Source organism: Macrotis lagotis, chromosome 4 (genome assembly GCF_037893015.1).
Source record: "Macrotis lagotis isolate mMagLag1 chromosome 4, bilby.v1.9.chrom.fasta, whole genome shotgun sequence".
Lineage (NCBI taxonomy): Eukaryota > Metazoa > Chordata > Mammalia > Peramelemorphia > Peramelidae > Macrotis > Macrotis lagotis.
The window spans coordinates 206,036,104-206,053,819 of NC_133661.1; the positions used below are offsets into that span (position 1 = coordinate 206,036,104).

The window sequence follows — 17,716 nt, forward strand, 5'->3', positions numbered from 1 at the left end:
CTTATTTATTTATGTTTTTGTAAGGCAAATGGGGTTAAGTGGCCTGCCCAAGGCCACACAGCTAGGTCATTATTAAGTGTCTAAGATCGGATTTGAACCCAGGTACTCCTGACTCCAGGGCTGGTGCTTTATCTACTGCGCCACCTAGCTGCCTGCCCCAAGCCAATATAATTTTTAAAATAACAGTTTTACCTAATATCTATTCATTGTCATACCAATTAAATTACCCTCCAAAAAAGTATTTTACTGAGTTAGGAAAAATAATAACAAAGTTCATTTGGAAGAACAAAAGATCAGAAATTTTCGAAGAAACCAGGGAAAATAGTAAGTATATTCAGCAGTAAAAGTGAGAGCAATGTTGAAGAGTAAAAAGAATAATTTCAATGATTTTAGGATAAAATTTTCTGTATAAATAAAACCTATATAGCCAAGAACAGAAGGAATACAGAAAATTGGGAAAAAATTTTCACAGATAACTTCTTAGATAGGATGTTGGAATATTGATGTAGTATAGTAATGATGAGCTAATTAAGAAAAACACAAAAGACTCGCATTTGTGAAAGAAAATGCTATCCCTCTTTAGAGGAACAGATGACAAGTAGAAATAAACATAATATGGTCTTACATATATGTGTATGAATTTATATATGTGTATATTTATAGATATATACATATTTATATTTCATATCTATAAGTTGCATATATACGGATGTATCTATGTCTAAACATATCTATCCATCTATCTAACTATACATCTTCACACTTAACTTGTAGCCTTCTTTGGCAAGGGTCAGGGGGAGAAAGGGGAAAAATAGTATAAAAAGTACACAGCATTGAACAAAAGAAAACCAGTAAGGAAACAAAGAAAAACTAGACACTTTTGAAAACAGTGTGTAGTATTTTTTATATACTTTCTTGAAATGGAAATTTATTGTTTTATATTGAATCCTTTCTTATGGTCTTCTATGTACATGACTATTTTTTTTCTTTTCTCATTTTATATTTTAAGTTTAAGATAAAAAAAAATTTACTAAAAAACTCCCTAAAATACTTTGGGCCATTTTCTCGGAACTTTGCTCTCTAGTAGGTAAAAGTGGGTGGTAATAAGTCAATATAATAATCTGATAAACTAATCCTTGATAATGTATTAACTAGCTAATATGTTACCATTCAGATAGCATATGTTATTCTACCCAGTTATAAAATACATTTTAAAATAACTTAAGGAGTGATGCCATGCAGAGAGTTTAGACATTTGGTAGACTGATTGGAGTTTGAATGCTGGATAGCAAACTAAGGGTGTGAGTCTAAGATCATAGCAGGCTAAAGAAACTCAGGTGACTTAGGTATATAATGATAATGCTATTATTGGCAATTATAATAATTTGATTTATTATTATTATTATAATAGTATACTTTTATTATAATTATAATATATAATATATTATACTTTATAATAATTAATAATTGATTTGACCCTCAGTGAACCCATTCGTTTGTAAATCTTCTACTTGGGGAGATATGATTAGTTCTAGAGGGGGCAACTAGGGGAATAGAATTCCAGGCTTGGAGTCAGGAAGATTTATTTTCCTGACTTTATACTCTTATTAGTTATGGACCCTGGGCAAAACACTGAACCCTGTTTGCCTTAGTTTCCTCGTCTATAAAATGAAGAGGGAGATGGCAAATGGAGAAGGAAATGGCAAACCACTCCAGTATTTTTGCCATGAAAACATCAAATGGGATCAGGAAGACTTAGACACTACTGGAAAACGCCCACAAGAGTAGGTTCTTAAAGAGTGGTTTTGGGGGGGGTAAGGGAACATTTTCTTTTTTTTTCCGTACTTAAAGATATTATTGGGAGGCGGAGCCAAGATGGCCACAACAAGGGATCCAGTCTTAGGAGCTCTCTGATAAAACTCATCAGCTAAGGACTCTAACTAAACTTTCAAGAGACAGAACTCACAAAGGGACCCAGTGAGGCAGTTCTCCTACTCAAAGTAACCTGGAAAAGAGCAGAAAAGCTCTGCTCCCTGGGGTCGGAGGGGTGTCCTGCCAGAGGGGTGGCCTGCCAGAGCCAAAGAACTTCAGCCTCCCAGAGGCAGCCCCAGGGCACTGGGAGTCTCAGCTCACAGCAGTGGGGGAGTCTCCTGAGCTGCTCCCCGAGGAACACCGGCACAAAGTGGGGGAACAGCGGGGGACTTCTGCCAGAGTGAGCACTTGGAGCCCAGCCCTCAGGGCACACAGGGAGCAGCTTGGTCTTTCTGCAGCCCAGACCCGGAAACAGAAGCAGGCGGAGCTAGTAAGCAGGAGCCCCCAGGGCATGAGCCCATTGAGCTGAGGGAGGGGAGTGAAGAGAGAGACTGCAGAGCTCTGTCCTCTGCCCCTGGAATAGGACTCCCCCATAGAACAGCAGGGCTCCCCCCCACCTCAGCCCCGTGGCAGAGGGGGGCACTTATGGTCATTCACAGACCAGGAGGGAGGACAGAACCTCACACACTGAGACCCTTGTGGGAGTGTCCCAAAAGCTCAGGAAGCACCCCAAACCAGGCCCAGGCTGGGAAAATGAGCAAGCAGAGAAACAAGAGGAACACCATTGAGAAATATTTTGCCTATGAGCCTAAGTAGGATCAAAACACTCAGTCTGAAGATGAGGAAGCACAAGCTCCTGCATCTAAAGACTCCAAGAAAAACAGAAATTGGGCTCAGGCTATGACAGAGCTCAAAAAAGACTTTGAAAATTAAATGAGGGAGTTGGAAGAAAAACTGGGAAAAGAAAGGAGAGAGATGCAGGAAAAACATGAAAATGAAGTCAGCAGCCTAGGCAAGAAAATCCAAAAAAATGCTGAAGAAAATAGCATGCTAAAAACCAGCTTAGGTCAAATGGATAAAACAGTTCAAAAAGTTATTGAGGAGAGGACTGCTTTAAAAAGCAAAATTGGCCAGATGGAAAAAGGGATAAGAAAACTCTCTGAGAACAAATCCTTCAGACAAAGAATAGAATTCAGGGAGATTGATGAATTTACCAGAAATCAGGAATCAATACTTCAAAACCAAAAAAATGAAAAATTAGAAGAAAATGTGAAATATCTCATTGAAAAAACAACTGATATGGAAAACAGACTTAGGAAAGATAATTTAAAAATTATTGGAATACCTGAAAGTCATGATCAGGAAAAGAGCCTTGACATCATTTTCAAAGAATTACTACAGGAAAAATTGCCCTGATATTCTAGAAGCAGAGGGCAAAATAGAAATGGAGAGAATCTACCGATCCCCCAGAGAAAGAGATCCCAAAAAACCAACCCCCAGGAATATTATAGCCAAGTTCCAGAACTCCTAAGTCAAAGAGAAAATATTACAAGCAGCCAGAAGGACACAGTTCAAATATCGTGGAGCTACAGTCAGGATCACACAGGATTTAGCAGCAACTACATTGGAAGCTTGTAGGGCTTGGAATACAATATACCAGAAGGCAAAAGAACTTAGAATGCAGCCAAGAATGAACTACCCAGCAAGGCTGAATGTCCTCTTCCAGGGAAAAAGATGGACTTTCAATGAACCAGAGGAATTTCAAACGTTCCTTTTGGAATGGCCAGAGCTGAACAGAAGGTTTGATCTTCAGTTACAGGACTCTGGTGAAGCATGGAGATTGGAGGAGAGGGGGGAAATATGAGGGACTTAATGAGGATGAACTGCATGTATTCCTGCATAGAAAAATGACACTGATAATACTCATATAAACCTTCTCAGTTAAAAGAGCAGGTAGAGAGAGATTTTATAGTTGAAGCATAGGAGGAAGCTGAATTCGAAGATAAAATATGGTGTAAAAATGGAGTCAATAGAAAAAAAGTGAAATGGAATGGGAGAAAGAAAAAGGAGAGGGGGAATAGTCCAAGATATTTCACACAATAAGATTTTTTTTATTACAATGAGCTATTGCAGTGATATGGAAGGGGGGAGGCAAGGGGGAATGAGGGAACCTTTGCTCTCATCAGAGATGTCTAGGAGAGGAAACAACAAATATACTCAATGGGGTATAGACATCTGGAGTAAGAAGGAGGGGGGAGCAGGGGGAAGGGGTGGGGATGTGAATAAAGGAGAGAAGATGGACCATGGGGGGAGAGTGGTCAGATATAACACATTTTCCTTTTAACTTCTTGCAAGGGTCTGGGATTGGAAGGCCTGCCCAGGACCATAGGGCCTGGTGGATTCTGTGCCTAAGGGGTGGTATGGGGGCTCAGGGCTTCTTGGCCCCAGGACTAGGGATCTGTCGGCTGAGCCAGTCAACGACCCTACAGCAGTCAGAGTGAAAGGAGAGAGAAAATATAGTACATGGTAGTGGAGAAATAAGAAAGGAGGGAGTTGCGATCAGCAATGGCAACAGTGGAAAAATATGGAAGTAACTTCTGTGATGGACTTATCATAAAGAATGTGATCCACCTGTGACAGAGTTGTTGGTGTTGGAACAAAGACTGAAGCACATTTTTTATTATTAGGGGGAGGGTGCAGGGCAAGTGGGGCTGGATGGCCTGCCTGGGGCCACATTGCAGAGTGATCTTTGGGTGTCTGGGGCCGGATTTGGACCCAGGTGCTCCTGGCTCAAGGGCAAATGCTCTGTCTGCCACCCAGCCACCCCTACTATCATTACTATTTTATTTTATTTTGGGTCTTTTTTTTTCCTTCTTTTTGGTTTTTGCAGGGCAGTGGGGATGGGGTGGCTTGCATGTCACACAGCTGGGTGATGGTTGGGTTTAAGATGCTGGATATGAGCTGTGGTGCTTATGGCTCCAGGGCTGGTGCTTTGTCCATTGCACCACCTGGCCATACCTACAATTATTACTATTATTTTTTTTAATTTTAATTTTTTTTCTCTCCCCTTTACTTTTTTCGCCCAAGCAAGTCTATCTATATTCATGGGGGAGGAGGGGTATTTTGTTTACTTGTAAACAAGAATATTTTATTAATGTAAAAAAAACATTTGTATAAAATGAGAATAAAAAATAAATTTAAAAAAGATTTTATTTATTTTGATTTTTACAATTTTTCCCCTACTCTTACTTCCCTCCCCCCAAAAGCAATTTGTCAGTCTTTACATTGTTTCCATGGTATACATTGATCCACACTGAAAGTGATGAGAGAGAAATCATATCCTAAAGGAAGAAACATAAAGTATAAGAGATAGCAAGATCAGACAATAAGATATCAATTTTTTTTCTAAATTAAAATTAATAGTCCTTGGTCTTTGTTCAAACTCTATAGTTCTTTCTCTAGATACCTATGGTATTCCCTGTTACAGACAGCCCCAAATTGTCCCTGATTGTTGCACTGATAGAATGAGCCAGTCCATCAAGGTTGATCATCTCCCCCATGTTGCGTTAGGGTGCACAATGTTTTTCTGGTTCTGTTCATCTCACTCAGCATCAGTTCATGCAAATCCTTCCAGGCTTCCCTGAATTCCGTTCCCTCCTGGTTTCTAATAGAACAATAGTGTTAAGGGAGCATTTTTCTAAGCCTCTCTAAAAACTACTAGAAAACCTAGGGGTGGCCCTGAACTAACCTAATCTACTCTTGAAACCTCTTTGGTTTTTGGAGATGTCTTAAAATAGTTTCCATCAAGTGGTTAGAAATATTATATGACTTGGAACAATGGAAAAATCAGTGACCTTAAAGAGAACCTTGCTTACAATCTGGTTCTGCCTATTATGACCATGGTGTGTCACTTAACCTATTTTCTTATCTTTTAGATGAGAGAGGATGGACTAGAAGACCTTAGATCTTTTTTGAGCTCTAATCCTATGATTGTATAATTCTTATGAGAGATGAAAGCAGAAAAAATAGCCATCTGCCCATACCAGGTGCACAATCCATACATGTTAGGCATTCCATTTATAGCAAAATCTTTCTTTTTTGTTTAGGACCAATTGGAATGGTTAACTTGCTGGTGGCTAAAGCAATGGGGGCAGCTAAAGTGTTAGTGACTGGTAAGATCTCTTTTTTCTGTCTCTTTTTCCTTAAAACACATTTGATGGGAAGAAGTCTGTCACTGTCTTTTGGTCAGTGTTTATAATAGTATATAGGTGCATGGGTTGAGATATGTATTCTTTTGCTTTCCCCATTTACTGTGATTTTTGAGAAGGGCCAGGCAAGGTCCAGCAACCCTTTTTGATTGATTGCAAAAATATTGTTGAAGGTGTTGTTGAATTGTTGAATTTCCTAGGAGGAAATCCATGAGTGATGTGACAAAACTCTGTTTCAAGTAATGTTAGTGCTATCTGCTCCTTGAGGGCAGGTACTATTTTAAATGTCGTTTGTATCTCTACCACATAAATCACTGTCGGACATGTGTTAATTCTTAACTAATATTAGAGGGACCAGGTGTGCTAATTGACACAAAAATTTTAAAAATATACAATTTTACTGTAAGTTACTGTTATTTCTCTTATCTATACAAATATAACTGAAATGCACTTAATTTTAAACAGATATTATAATGTTACATGGAAGAAAATTTTTCAGCCTACTGTATTTTCTTTGCATTATAGATTAAAAAAATCCACTGTATCAAGTTTGGTTCTTTGAGATTTTCTTACATTTTGATCTCCTTTTAATAAATAGTTGAGACAGATTAATGGGGGGGGGGATGGAGGAAGAAAGAGAGAGAATAAACAAGAATAAACAAATGTTTAAGAATTTAGAATGGGGCAACTAGGTTGCTCAGTGGATAGAGCACTGACCCTGGTGTCAGGAGGACCTGAGTTCAAATGTGACCTCAGATACTTAATAATTACCTAGCTGTGTGACCTTGGGCAAGTTACTTAATCCCATTGTGTTGCAAAAAAAAAAAAGAATTTAGAACACACTTAGGAAACTTGCTCAGATTCTGAGAGGGAAGGCTTTGGTTACTACCCACCTCCTTTATCTCCATCCATTCTTTTGGTTTCATTGTTTGATCAGGCTACTTTTGTTTAATCTCAGATATGAAGAGTTCTCGACTGGAAAAAGCCAAAGAGTGTGGGGCCACTTTCACCCTCCAAATCAATAAGGAGACCCCTCAGGAGATTGCCAAAAAGATAGATAGTATCTTTGGAGGAAAACCAGAAATCACCATTGAGTGTACAGGAATTGAATCTTCTATCCAGACCAGCATCTATGTGAGTTTTCTCCTGCTTAATGATTCATAAATTGATCTTATTTTAGCGAAAAATGAAGAATGATTTTTTTAATTACTCCATCAATTAAGCAAGACACTGTGTGACCAATTTAGAGGTAGTGTGGTATAGTGGAAAGTTCATGAATGAGAAGTGTAGAGACCTGCTTTCTGTCTCCAGTTTCATCCCTGAAACCCAAAAGGTCATTAATTACTTTCTTTGGATTTTAGTTTATTTACAGGGAAAATAGGGACAATAGCATCTGTTTTGCTTAGGCTTGTTAGGAAAAATAAATGAGATAAAATGATTTTTGTCTTCTCTTTTATATCAGCTCTTTTATAGAATCTAAAGGCTTCTTAACAATGTCTTTCATATCCTTCCTAACACAGAGATCCATCCCATATAACAAGTAAAATTTTTTAAAAGACACAAAAATCAACCCAACTGATCTATACATTAAAAAAATGTATTAACATGTATAACACCTGTGGACCTCTCACCCTCCCAAAGCAGTAATTTGGAGGTGTCTATTATATATATTCATTTGAGTCCTACTAGATCTTAATAATTTTATTATTCACTTAGGAATTTTTGATGTGTGAATTATTCTTTTTATTTATGTTATTGTAGCTATTGTTTATCTTATTTTCTTGGCTCTGCTTCCTTCACTATGCATTATTCCTTGTAGACCTTACCATGCTGCTCTGTTTTTATCGCAACCATTATTTCTTATAGTAGAGTAATATTTCATTTTATTCACTTACCATACTTTACTTAGTCATTCCCTACTGGATAGGCATCTGCTTAGCTTTTAAATCTTTGCTATCACAAAAAGGGTGCTATAAATAATATTTTGGTGTATATGGGGAATTTCTTCTTAACAATAATTTGAGATGTAAGCCCAGGAATAAAGTCTTTGGTTCAGAGGACATACATATTTTAGTAACTTTATTGGCATAATTACAAATTGATTATCATTTCACAGCTCTATCAATTCTACAATTCTTCCTGTTATTCTACAATCTCTCTAACATTGACTATTGCCATTTTTTTTCATTTTTGCTAATTTTCAGATTATGAGGTAAAACCTTAGGATTGTTTTGATTTGTATTTTTCTTATTCTTATGACTTGGAACATTCCTTTTTGTGATTGTGAATACAAGATTTTTTTTCTCAGCTAGATTCTCTGGAGTAAGCCACTTAACCTCTCAGTGTTAAGAGCCACTCTCTAAGACTGGAAGTTCTTGAGGTGCTGCTAATTGATCTTCCGCAATGGAAAGGGTGTTTTCACACTGGGAGTTCCTTGTGCTATTGTCTGGACCAAAATAATTGTGAAAATTTCCAGAATGTCTTAAATTTGATAGAAGCATGGGGCTTTATTATTATCCAACAGATTCTGAGAGGGAAGGCTTTGGTTACTACCTGCTCCTTTATCTCCATCCATTTTTTTGGTTTCATTGTTTGATCAGGCAACAGAAGAAAATTGTTTTTGAAGGGCTAAAGAATCATCAGAGGGGTCGAGAAAACCATGACTTAGATTAGAGGTGGACAGCACTTCTCACCTCTCCCTTATTTCCCTCTCCCTTCACCTCACCTCATTTTATTCAGGGAAATTGCCCTCTGTGACTGTTCAGTACAAGATCACACCCAGCAAGTTTTCCACAGTGAATCATAAAAATCACACTTCTTCTCTAAACATTGTAGTGGACTGAAAACTTCTTCCTTGACTTGGAATGGATAAAAATCCAAAGGTTTCTTTATCTTGAGGGTCACTAGTTGAAAGTCTCAGTGAATGCCTCTGTAGAACACTAGGTTTGATACATGGCCACACACCAAGGTATAGGTGGGGAAGGAGGAAAAAAAGAAAAAAGAAAAGGAAAAAGCACTGAAAGTGGAAGAGTAGGAAAGCAGGGAGGGAATCGTGGAAAGAAAAAGAAGAAAGGCCTGTGGTGAAGAGGATGAGGGTAGGTGACTGCTGTGATTGCTTTGGACATCCTTCAGAGGCATCATGGAGAAGCCCTGAACTCTGTACTGTCTTCTGGGAGCTGCCACTTCCTTCTTCCTTCTCTGAGTCATAGAGCTATTTTAGGGAAACCTAACATCCCCAGGAAGAAAATGCTGTCTACGTGAGCTGGGCAGGGAGGGCAGCCACCTCTTCTAGCATCGTAGGGGCTTAAACTTGCACTAGCAATATATTGCATCTAGACTAAATAGGACCAGCCCATCTCTTGTCAGATCTAGTGTATCATCATCATCATCATTGTGCCTATCATTTATGGAGTGTTAGTATTTGCCAGTACACACACACACACACACACACACACACACACACACACACACACAGACACATACTGGAAATAATATAACAACTGTGGGAAATAGGTGCTATTTTATCTTTATGTTACAGATGGGGGATCTGAGACAATAGAGATGAAGTGACTTGTCTAAAGTCATACAGCTAGTTAGTATATCTGAGGCTGGACTTGAACTCAGGTTCTCCTGCCTTCAGACCAGCTATTTAGTAAATAACTGTAGAGTAGAGTATTCTGTAGGAACTTCCCCCTCAAGAAACCTAAACCATCTGATTTCCTAGTCCTGGGGCCTTAGGGCCATATGCAAAGGATTGTCTAGCATGGTAATTATCACTTCCTAGTTCTCAGATACCACAATTGAAGAGAGACAGCATCAAGACCAGACCTTGCTTCCCTTTCTTCCCATTCTTAGGATATGTGAGAGTGTGTGGCATTTTCAGCTGGTACAGGATGATGGGTGGGGTATTAATCTACCCCGCCAATCCCTGAAACAGGGAGCCTCTTGTTTGAGTGACGTCAGGACCAGAGCCAGCATGCATGACAGACAACCCAGAATGTGATGGCCAGCTCATTGCTGTTGAGCAGGGTGAGGTGGAGACAATGTGCTCAGTGGCCAGGAGGGATCTATTTTAGAAACACTTCCCTAGCAGACAGTGACTAGATAGTGCTCAGCAGGGAGAGGTGACCTGTGTTGAATTGATGTCATCTCCTTACTCTAGTCTTGTTGAAAAAGTCACACCCACAGAACGAAGGTCAGGGCTGCCCCAACATTCCTTCATCTGTGGACAGCAAGCATTGAGACCTGCCATTGTGATGCCCATGTTTGGTATTGCCCTTCCCAGTATTAAGGCGTGAGATGGAAGAAGGAAACACTGACAGGGAAAATGAAGATTTTTTTCCCCCCTTTGGAAATTTCTCAACCAAGAGGTGTCTCTTGCTCATTGAAGTTTGAACCTGGAGAACCTTTTCATCCAAGAAGGCCATCCCAACCCTCAGAGCAACATTTTCTTTTTCATTTTGTGCAAAGAAGTAGTCCCTCCCATTCATTGCCAAGGATGACTCCTCAATGTGCTGCCTTGATCTGATTCCCTGACAACTTCACCAGCATCTCTCTGTCTCTGTCTGTCTCTCTTTCTGATTCTGTTTCTCTTATCTTCAATAACCCCTCACTATCCAAAGACCCCCTTCTCTGCTGTCTACAAACAAGTCCACATTTCCCTTGTCTGTAAAAGAACTTAATTGACCTATCATCATGTGTTTAGTACACTTGCTCCATGGACAAATTCTTCGGGAAAATCTTCTGTACAGCATCCACTTCCTCTCATAACTCTCTTCTTTTTTTTAATTTACTTTTAATTTTTTCAACTACATGTTAAGAAAGCCTTTCAACATTCAGTTACACATTTTTCTACCACCTTCCCTTTCCACTCTCTCACTCCCTCCACAGTGTCAAACAGTCCAATATATATAGTCTAATATATATATGTATATGTATATATATATTTATATAGTCGAATTTATACATATGTGACTATTGTGAAAGGACTCATCTCTCTCTCTCTCTCTCTCTCACTCACTCAGATATTAGGAGCTACAGAAACCCAATTGCCTTCTACTTTTCAGATCATAAACTTTTTCTCAGTCTTATTCTTTGTTGACTTATAAAATTTGACCCTATTGCTAAACTTCTCTCCCTGGTTTTCATGACACTCTTTTCTCTTGGTTCCTTTACTGTGTAAGTTAGTTCTTCTCTGTCTCCTCTGCTGATTCTTCATATTGCATCCACATTCATCTCTATGCAGATGATTCCCAGATCTATATATCTGTGCATATGTTATATATCTGTGACAATAAAGAGATATGAACGTCAGCTTTGCTGATGTCCCCTAAAATCCATGAGAACTTTTTCCATTTAATCTGCAGCTAAAACCTTCCATATGCATTGCTTCCCCACTTAGAATGTGAACTCCTCAAGACTGAATGGGGACTTTAATTTTTAATTAATTTCTCCTGTGCTTAGAACATTGCTTTGCAAATACAAATGCTTAAATAAATATTTCATTAATCCATTCATTCTTGCATTTTCACTCACAAGATACTGCTACCTCACCTTTGCCTCTTAGTTTTAGTTGTACTATCACTATTTTCCCATCTTATAGTTGAGGAAACTGAGGTGGAGAGAGATGAAACAACTTGCCTAAGGTTATGAAGCTTAGAAAGTATCTGAAGCTGGATTTGAACCTGTGTCTTCCAGACTCTAGACCCTGTTATCCCCTTTGCCACCCACCTACCTTGTAGACTCAAAGATCTAGAGCTGAAAGGGACCTCAGAGGTTATCTGCTCCAGCCCCCTCATTTTAAAGATGAAAGAATTGAATCACAGAGAAACTAAGTGACTTTCCCAGTTAATGCATGGCATGGAAAGGTGGGGATGAAAAGGACACAGAATTAGGAAACATAATCCCTACCCTTATAGTATTTTCAATTTAAACAACTAGACAAACTCCACATTCTTGAAACAATTAGAAAAGAATAGAGTAGCCTATGATCTAGTCCCCACCTGTGAGGTGGGGTGACCTATGGAAATAAGAGTAGGGAGGATCAGTGAATACTGGGGAGGTCAGGGGAGGCCTCCTAGAGGAAGTAGACTTAGAATGGTTGGTGGTTAAGATTTTCTTTTTTTTAAGCAGTAAAAACCAATATAGTTTCCTAATTAAATTTTGTTTAGACCAACATGATAATTAATTTGTATTCCTTGAGTACTCCCTGAATGATAATGTGAAGAAGGCAATCTAAAACTGAGTAGCAGGAAGAAAGCAATTTAGGATTATAAACTACATGATGAAATTCCGTGAGGCAAATTACCCACATTTGGGTTAGTTTGATTTGAGATGATTTTAATATAGTATGGAAATTGTCATAGGAACAGTTCAAAATCCATGATGACAAAAAAGTATCATGATTAGAATTGAATTCAATTAAACATGCCTTTTTAAGTTCTTTGTACATGTCTGGTGATATAACAAATCATTATACTTAAAGGATTTTTAATGCATCAGCTTATTAGTAGTTTTCTCATTTAAAGCAAATTTGATAGTACAAAATGCTGCCCTTTTTTTTCTTTTGAGTTTGGGTTTCCCTATCTTGCTCAGGGGGGTGGGGAGCTATCAATAAACATTTATTAAGTGGGTGCCAGTCATCCTTTGCTGATCAGCATGTAAACTTTGCTACACTGACCTGGGCTAATTTGCCTTCCATAGGTCCTCCTCTCCTTAGTGACTCAACATGATGTTGTAATGTGTGCAGACATCCTCTTAGAACTCCCAAAGCCGGTCAATTGACCAGTCCCAGCCTTCCCCAGAAGCAAATGTAAATCATACCTAGCTATAAAATCCCAATAAAGAGCAATCCTTTACATTGTGTATTGTTCAAAACTCTCATTCCAGATTATTTGGGTACATGTTAGACTAGATTATGCTTAAGGTTGCTTTTAATTCTGAGATCCCATGATTTCATTTTTTGTCTTTACAGCCAGCCCAGGGAGGTAGATATAAGCACAACCTGAAACATTTGACTGATTGCTTGGAGCTTGGCATGATGAGGTTTTAATCTGTAGAGGACATCCTGGGCTGGAGAGGTCTGGAAAAACTTGAATCCACAATCTGTCATTTAGAATGTGGTTTAGAATGGTTGTTAGAAGTTCACTCTTGTTATTAATCCTGTTTGTTGCTGAGCATCCTCAGCAACATGGTAAAATTTGACTTTTTGCCATTTGGGATGGTATTGTGGTAGAAGATATTCTTAGTGCAGATGTCTATGTTAGCAAAGTATATTCTTTCAGTTCTCTAGATTTACAGCCTTGACTAGGGGAAAGAGCCCTGTATTTGGGAACAAAAGATCTTCTTTTGAATCTGAACTTTGTAATTTACCTGTTGTTTGAAAGCTCAATTTTTTCATCTTTAAAATGGAGATAATAATGTCTGCAGCATGGAAGGCAGCATGTTGTAATGGATAGACAACAGAGGCGTTGAAGTCAGAAAGATTTATGTTCAAATTCTGCCTCTGAACCCACACTAGCTACTTGACCAAGTCATCTAAAAGCAAATACTGATCTGAGTTGCTGATCTGACCCAAGGAGGGAGTTTCTATGTTCGAAATTGCACATAAGGATTAAAAATCACAGTATTTTGAAATAGCCATTTCACAGAGTAATTCTGAGGAGGCTGCCTTGCAAACTCCAAAATTGTTTATGTAAGCATGGGCTGAGCTGTAATTATTCTGTAGTGATCTGGTATCTTTATTGCAGCATCTTTATAATTGTTCCATTGATCCAATCTTGAAAACTCCCCATTTCTCTGGAGTTTTCACTGATTATACTCTTTAGCTCGTCTAGATTTAAATAGACACTGGGGAATCATCTAATCTGAGCAGAAAGCATCCCTTTAACTATTGGTCACATAGCACTTAGCATGTAATAGAAAAAAGTCTATATACTCTCTCACTTCCTAATTTTTATCTCCTTTTAGGCCACTCGTTCTGGTGGGACTGTAGTACTAGTGGGATTGGGGAGTGATATGGTCTCTGTTCCCCTGGTAACTGCAGCAGTGCGAGAGGTGGACATCAGAGGCGTGTTTCGATACTGCAATACGTGAGTATCCCAAGTATGCTCTGAACTAGGCCTGAGGGAAGTGGGGGAAGCTTGTCCTCTGGAGAGTCACTTTTCCTTCTACAAATTCTTTCCTGTTGGACAGGAGAATAGACCAGAAGACCCTACAGATGAGTCCTCAGTCCTAACACTTCCCTGATCATTAGTCAGCCAAAGAGAATCAATCAATGAGCACTTTAATAAGAACTCTGTGATGTGCCAGTCATTCCCTTGGCTCTGGGGATACAGAGATCATGAGATAGTCCTTGCCCTCAGAAAGCTTGCAGGCTGGCATTAGCAGCCCTAGAGATCAGGAAAGTCTTCATTATGGATGGTTTTTGATTGGAGTCTTGCAGGAAAGAAGGGATTCAGAGAGGCAGAGGTGAGGACAGCAGACATCCCTGGCATGATAAAAGAAACTGAATGTTGTATATGAGGAATAGTCTTAAGGCATCTGCTCCTGAAAGAAGCAGTTTGGTTTAGTAGGAAAGCACACTGAGTTTGAAGTCATTTTAGGATTTGAGTTTCAACTCCACTATTTTCAAGGGCAGGAAGACAGTGAATTATTAGAGTGCAGGGTAGAGTTGAGTTCAGACTCTACCTCAGACACTTCCTAATTGTGTGACCCTGTGCAAGTCACTTAATTTCTGTTTGCCTCATTTTCCTCATCTCTAAAAATGATCATTATAGTAATATTTGCATAGCATAATAATATAATAGTAGCATCTACTTTCTTGAGTTGTCATACCCACATCTCATATATACACATATGAATGTGTGCATATGTGTGTGTATACAGGTGTCTAAATGAGAATATTTATGAAGAGTTTTGCAAACTTTAAAGCATAATATAAAAGCTAGTTACTATGTATGATCATGGAATAAACCATGGGAACCTTTTTTGACCCCATAGGGCTGATACCTACCTGTTCTATCTTGTGGGGAGGGGGGTGGAGGGGGGAAGGGAGGGAGGGGGAGAGAGACACAGAGTCAGGGAGAGAGACAGAGACAGAGGCAGAAGAGACACAGTCAGAGACAGCTTTCAGGACACAGACTCTAATTGGGGTCAGAGAATCTGGCTTAGGGCTTGATCTGACCCTGCATGGCCTGTATACTTCTATCAAGTCACTTAAACTCCCCGAGCCTCAGTTCCTTCATCTGACATGGTGGGAGTTTGTCTTGATGACCTCCGAGGTCCTTTTCAGCTTCAAACCAATTGATCATCGCTATTGATGGGATGTAGTATTCTGGTTACTTTTGAAAGGGGGTGGAAGCTCTGGGGAGCAGGGTCATGAGGCTGTCCTCCCTGCCCCCTCTTCTCTTGAGCCAACTGCATCTCGGATTCTTTGGAAATCCGTATCTCTAGCTGCTTCCTTGTAGGCTTGTAAGATTAGAGCTGGAATGGAGCCCAGAGGTCATCAAGATCATTTATTCATCAATTTGGAGCAGGAAGGGACCTTAGAGTCATCTGGTCAATTCTCTTCTTTTAAAGGAAGTGAAAGCTCCAGAGATTAGAAGGGACTTACCCAAAATCACTCAGTTAATAAGTAGCAGAGTCAGGATTGGAACCCACCAATTCTTTCCAGCACATAATAGATGTTTATTAAATGCTTATCAACTGATTTCCTGCCTCTGCCTGGCTCTTCCTACCCTGGGCTAGGGGTGGGAGGAGCCAGAGGAAAAAATAATGGCTTTAGAAAACTCTTAAACTGTTAGGGTCAGGCCTGCCATTAATCCTGCAACAGCTGGAATGAGACTTCTCTGCCTTGTCAGTCTCCAGCCTTGCCTGCCCACCCTCCACTTGGGTGAGAAGGGATTTCAGGCAAGAGAACCGGGGGCCCTGGTGTAAGGTAGACAAAGCATTGTCTCATTTACTAGCCTCGTGGGTGGACTGGTAGTGGTTTGCCCTATGTATGCATATGCAGGGTGTGTCTAACTGTTGTGTTTTTTTTCCCCCTAGATGGCCCATGGCGATCTCGATGCTTGCATCCAAGTTGGTGAATGTCAAGCCCTTAGTCACCCACAGATTTCCTCTGGAAAAGGCTCTGGAAGCCTTTGAAACAACCAGAAATGGAATAGGGTTAAAAGTCATGCTTAAATGTGACCCCAATGATCAGAATCCCTAATACTGGTATGAGTTCTTGCCCTCCATCCTTGCTTCTCTCTGCTCAGGGACTCACTGACCAGAATGCTTTAGAGGGGATGGACTTTTTTGTTGAAGTGATTTATTTTGAATCATTAAGAGTAAATAAAAACAACACATTCTAATAGGAAAGCTCGATCCAGGAAGTAATTTATAATAAAAATATGAACAGGGAGAACTTTGGGGGAATTTGTCACAGTGGTCATCTGTTTATGCTGTACAAAATTCATCCAGTAGGGCAGTTTGGCTCTCAGATTTGGGGAACTCTTCTTCCTGATGTGTTTTAGTTGGACAACACTGGGATCTGGAACCTAAAGACTTCACTAGGAGGAATAAGGAGGATAGGACAGAAAAGGAAAGGAAAGGACAGTGATCCTTCAATAGATCATTTCTGCTCTAGTGCACACATCTCCCTGGAATCTGTAGAGGGTGCCCAGGGAGGGAGTGGGGTGGGGTGGGGAGAAGATCAGTCATTTCTATTCAAGGCAGTGTTGTCAGTGAATGGGTGTTTAACAAACACTTAGATTTTTTCCTTCCTTATTTTATTTTTTCCATTTACATGCAAAAGTAGTTTTCAACATTCATCCACCTGCAAATTTATGAGTTCCTCATTTTTCTACCACCCTCCTCCCCTCCCCCTTTCCCCCTCCTCATGGCAGCAAACAATCTGGTGAAAGTTGTACATGTTCAATTGTCTTTAACATGTTTCTATATAAGTCATGTTGTGAAAGAGGAATTAGAATGGCGGGGGGGAAATCATGAGGAAAAAAAGAAAAAACATAAAAAGTTTTAAAAACTGAACTTAGTATACTTTGTTCTAGACTCAGACTCCATAGTTTTTCCTCTGGATGTGATTAGCATTGTCCATAGCAGTCTCTCCAATTTGTCCTTGATCACTGACTGAACTGCTGAGAGGGGCTGCATCTCCCAATGTTGCTATTCTTGTGTACAGTGTTCTCTTGTTTCTGCTCACCTCATTCATCATCAGTTCATGCAAGTCTTTCCATGCTTTTCTAAAGTCCAGCCACTCATGATTTCTTAAAGAGCAGTAGTGCTCCATAATATTCTGTATCATTCCCAGTTGATGGGCATCCTCTCAGTTTCCAATTCTTTGCCACTGCAAATATTTTTGTACATATGGGCATCCTTTTTTTTTAAATTTATCGAGGAAAGATAGCTCAGTCCTCCTTAGAGTTTGTGGTAACTTCTTAAAAAATGAAAATATTGGATCTGCATCCACATCAGGTTTTCTCCCTTTGAATGTAGATGTGGCTTTAGTGTAGTCATGGCTTTAATTGCTAAGGCTCATCAGACTGCTAGCAGCTAGGGAGAAGTCTGGGAGAGGAGCTGAGCTAAGTGATCCAAGGACTGAAACTTTACCTTCCAGATTCTCTCACATTCAGAGAGCTATCCAGCCCTTCTAAAACAAAGATGCTCCCCAGCCAATTCCTAAAGGGGTTCATATA

The 17,716-nt window shown here is 39.5% G+C and overlaps 1 protein-coding gene across 1 annotated transcript in view; it reads left to right on the forward strand.

The window, feature by feature from the left end:
* SORD (sorbitol dehydrogenase) overlaps positions 1 to 16,433 on the forward strand; it is a 62,771-nt gene extending 46,338 nt beyond the window's left edge. The window contains exons 6-9 of the mRNA XM_074235301.1: positions 5,919 to 5,984; positions 6,979 to 7,154; positions 13,989 to 14,110; positions 16,068 to 16,433. Of these exons, the coding sequence (XP_074091402.1) occupies positions 5,919 to 5,984; positions 6,979 to 7,154; positions 13,989 to 14,110; positions 16,068 to 16,233 (530 nt within the window). The 3' untranslated portion in view covers positions 16,234 to 16,433. The remainder of the gene's footprint in view (positions 1 to 5,918; positions 5,985 to 6,978; positions 7,155 to 13,988; positions 14,111 to 16,067) is intronic.
* The last annotated feature ends 1,283 nt before the right edge of the window (positions 16,434 to 17,716 follow it).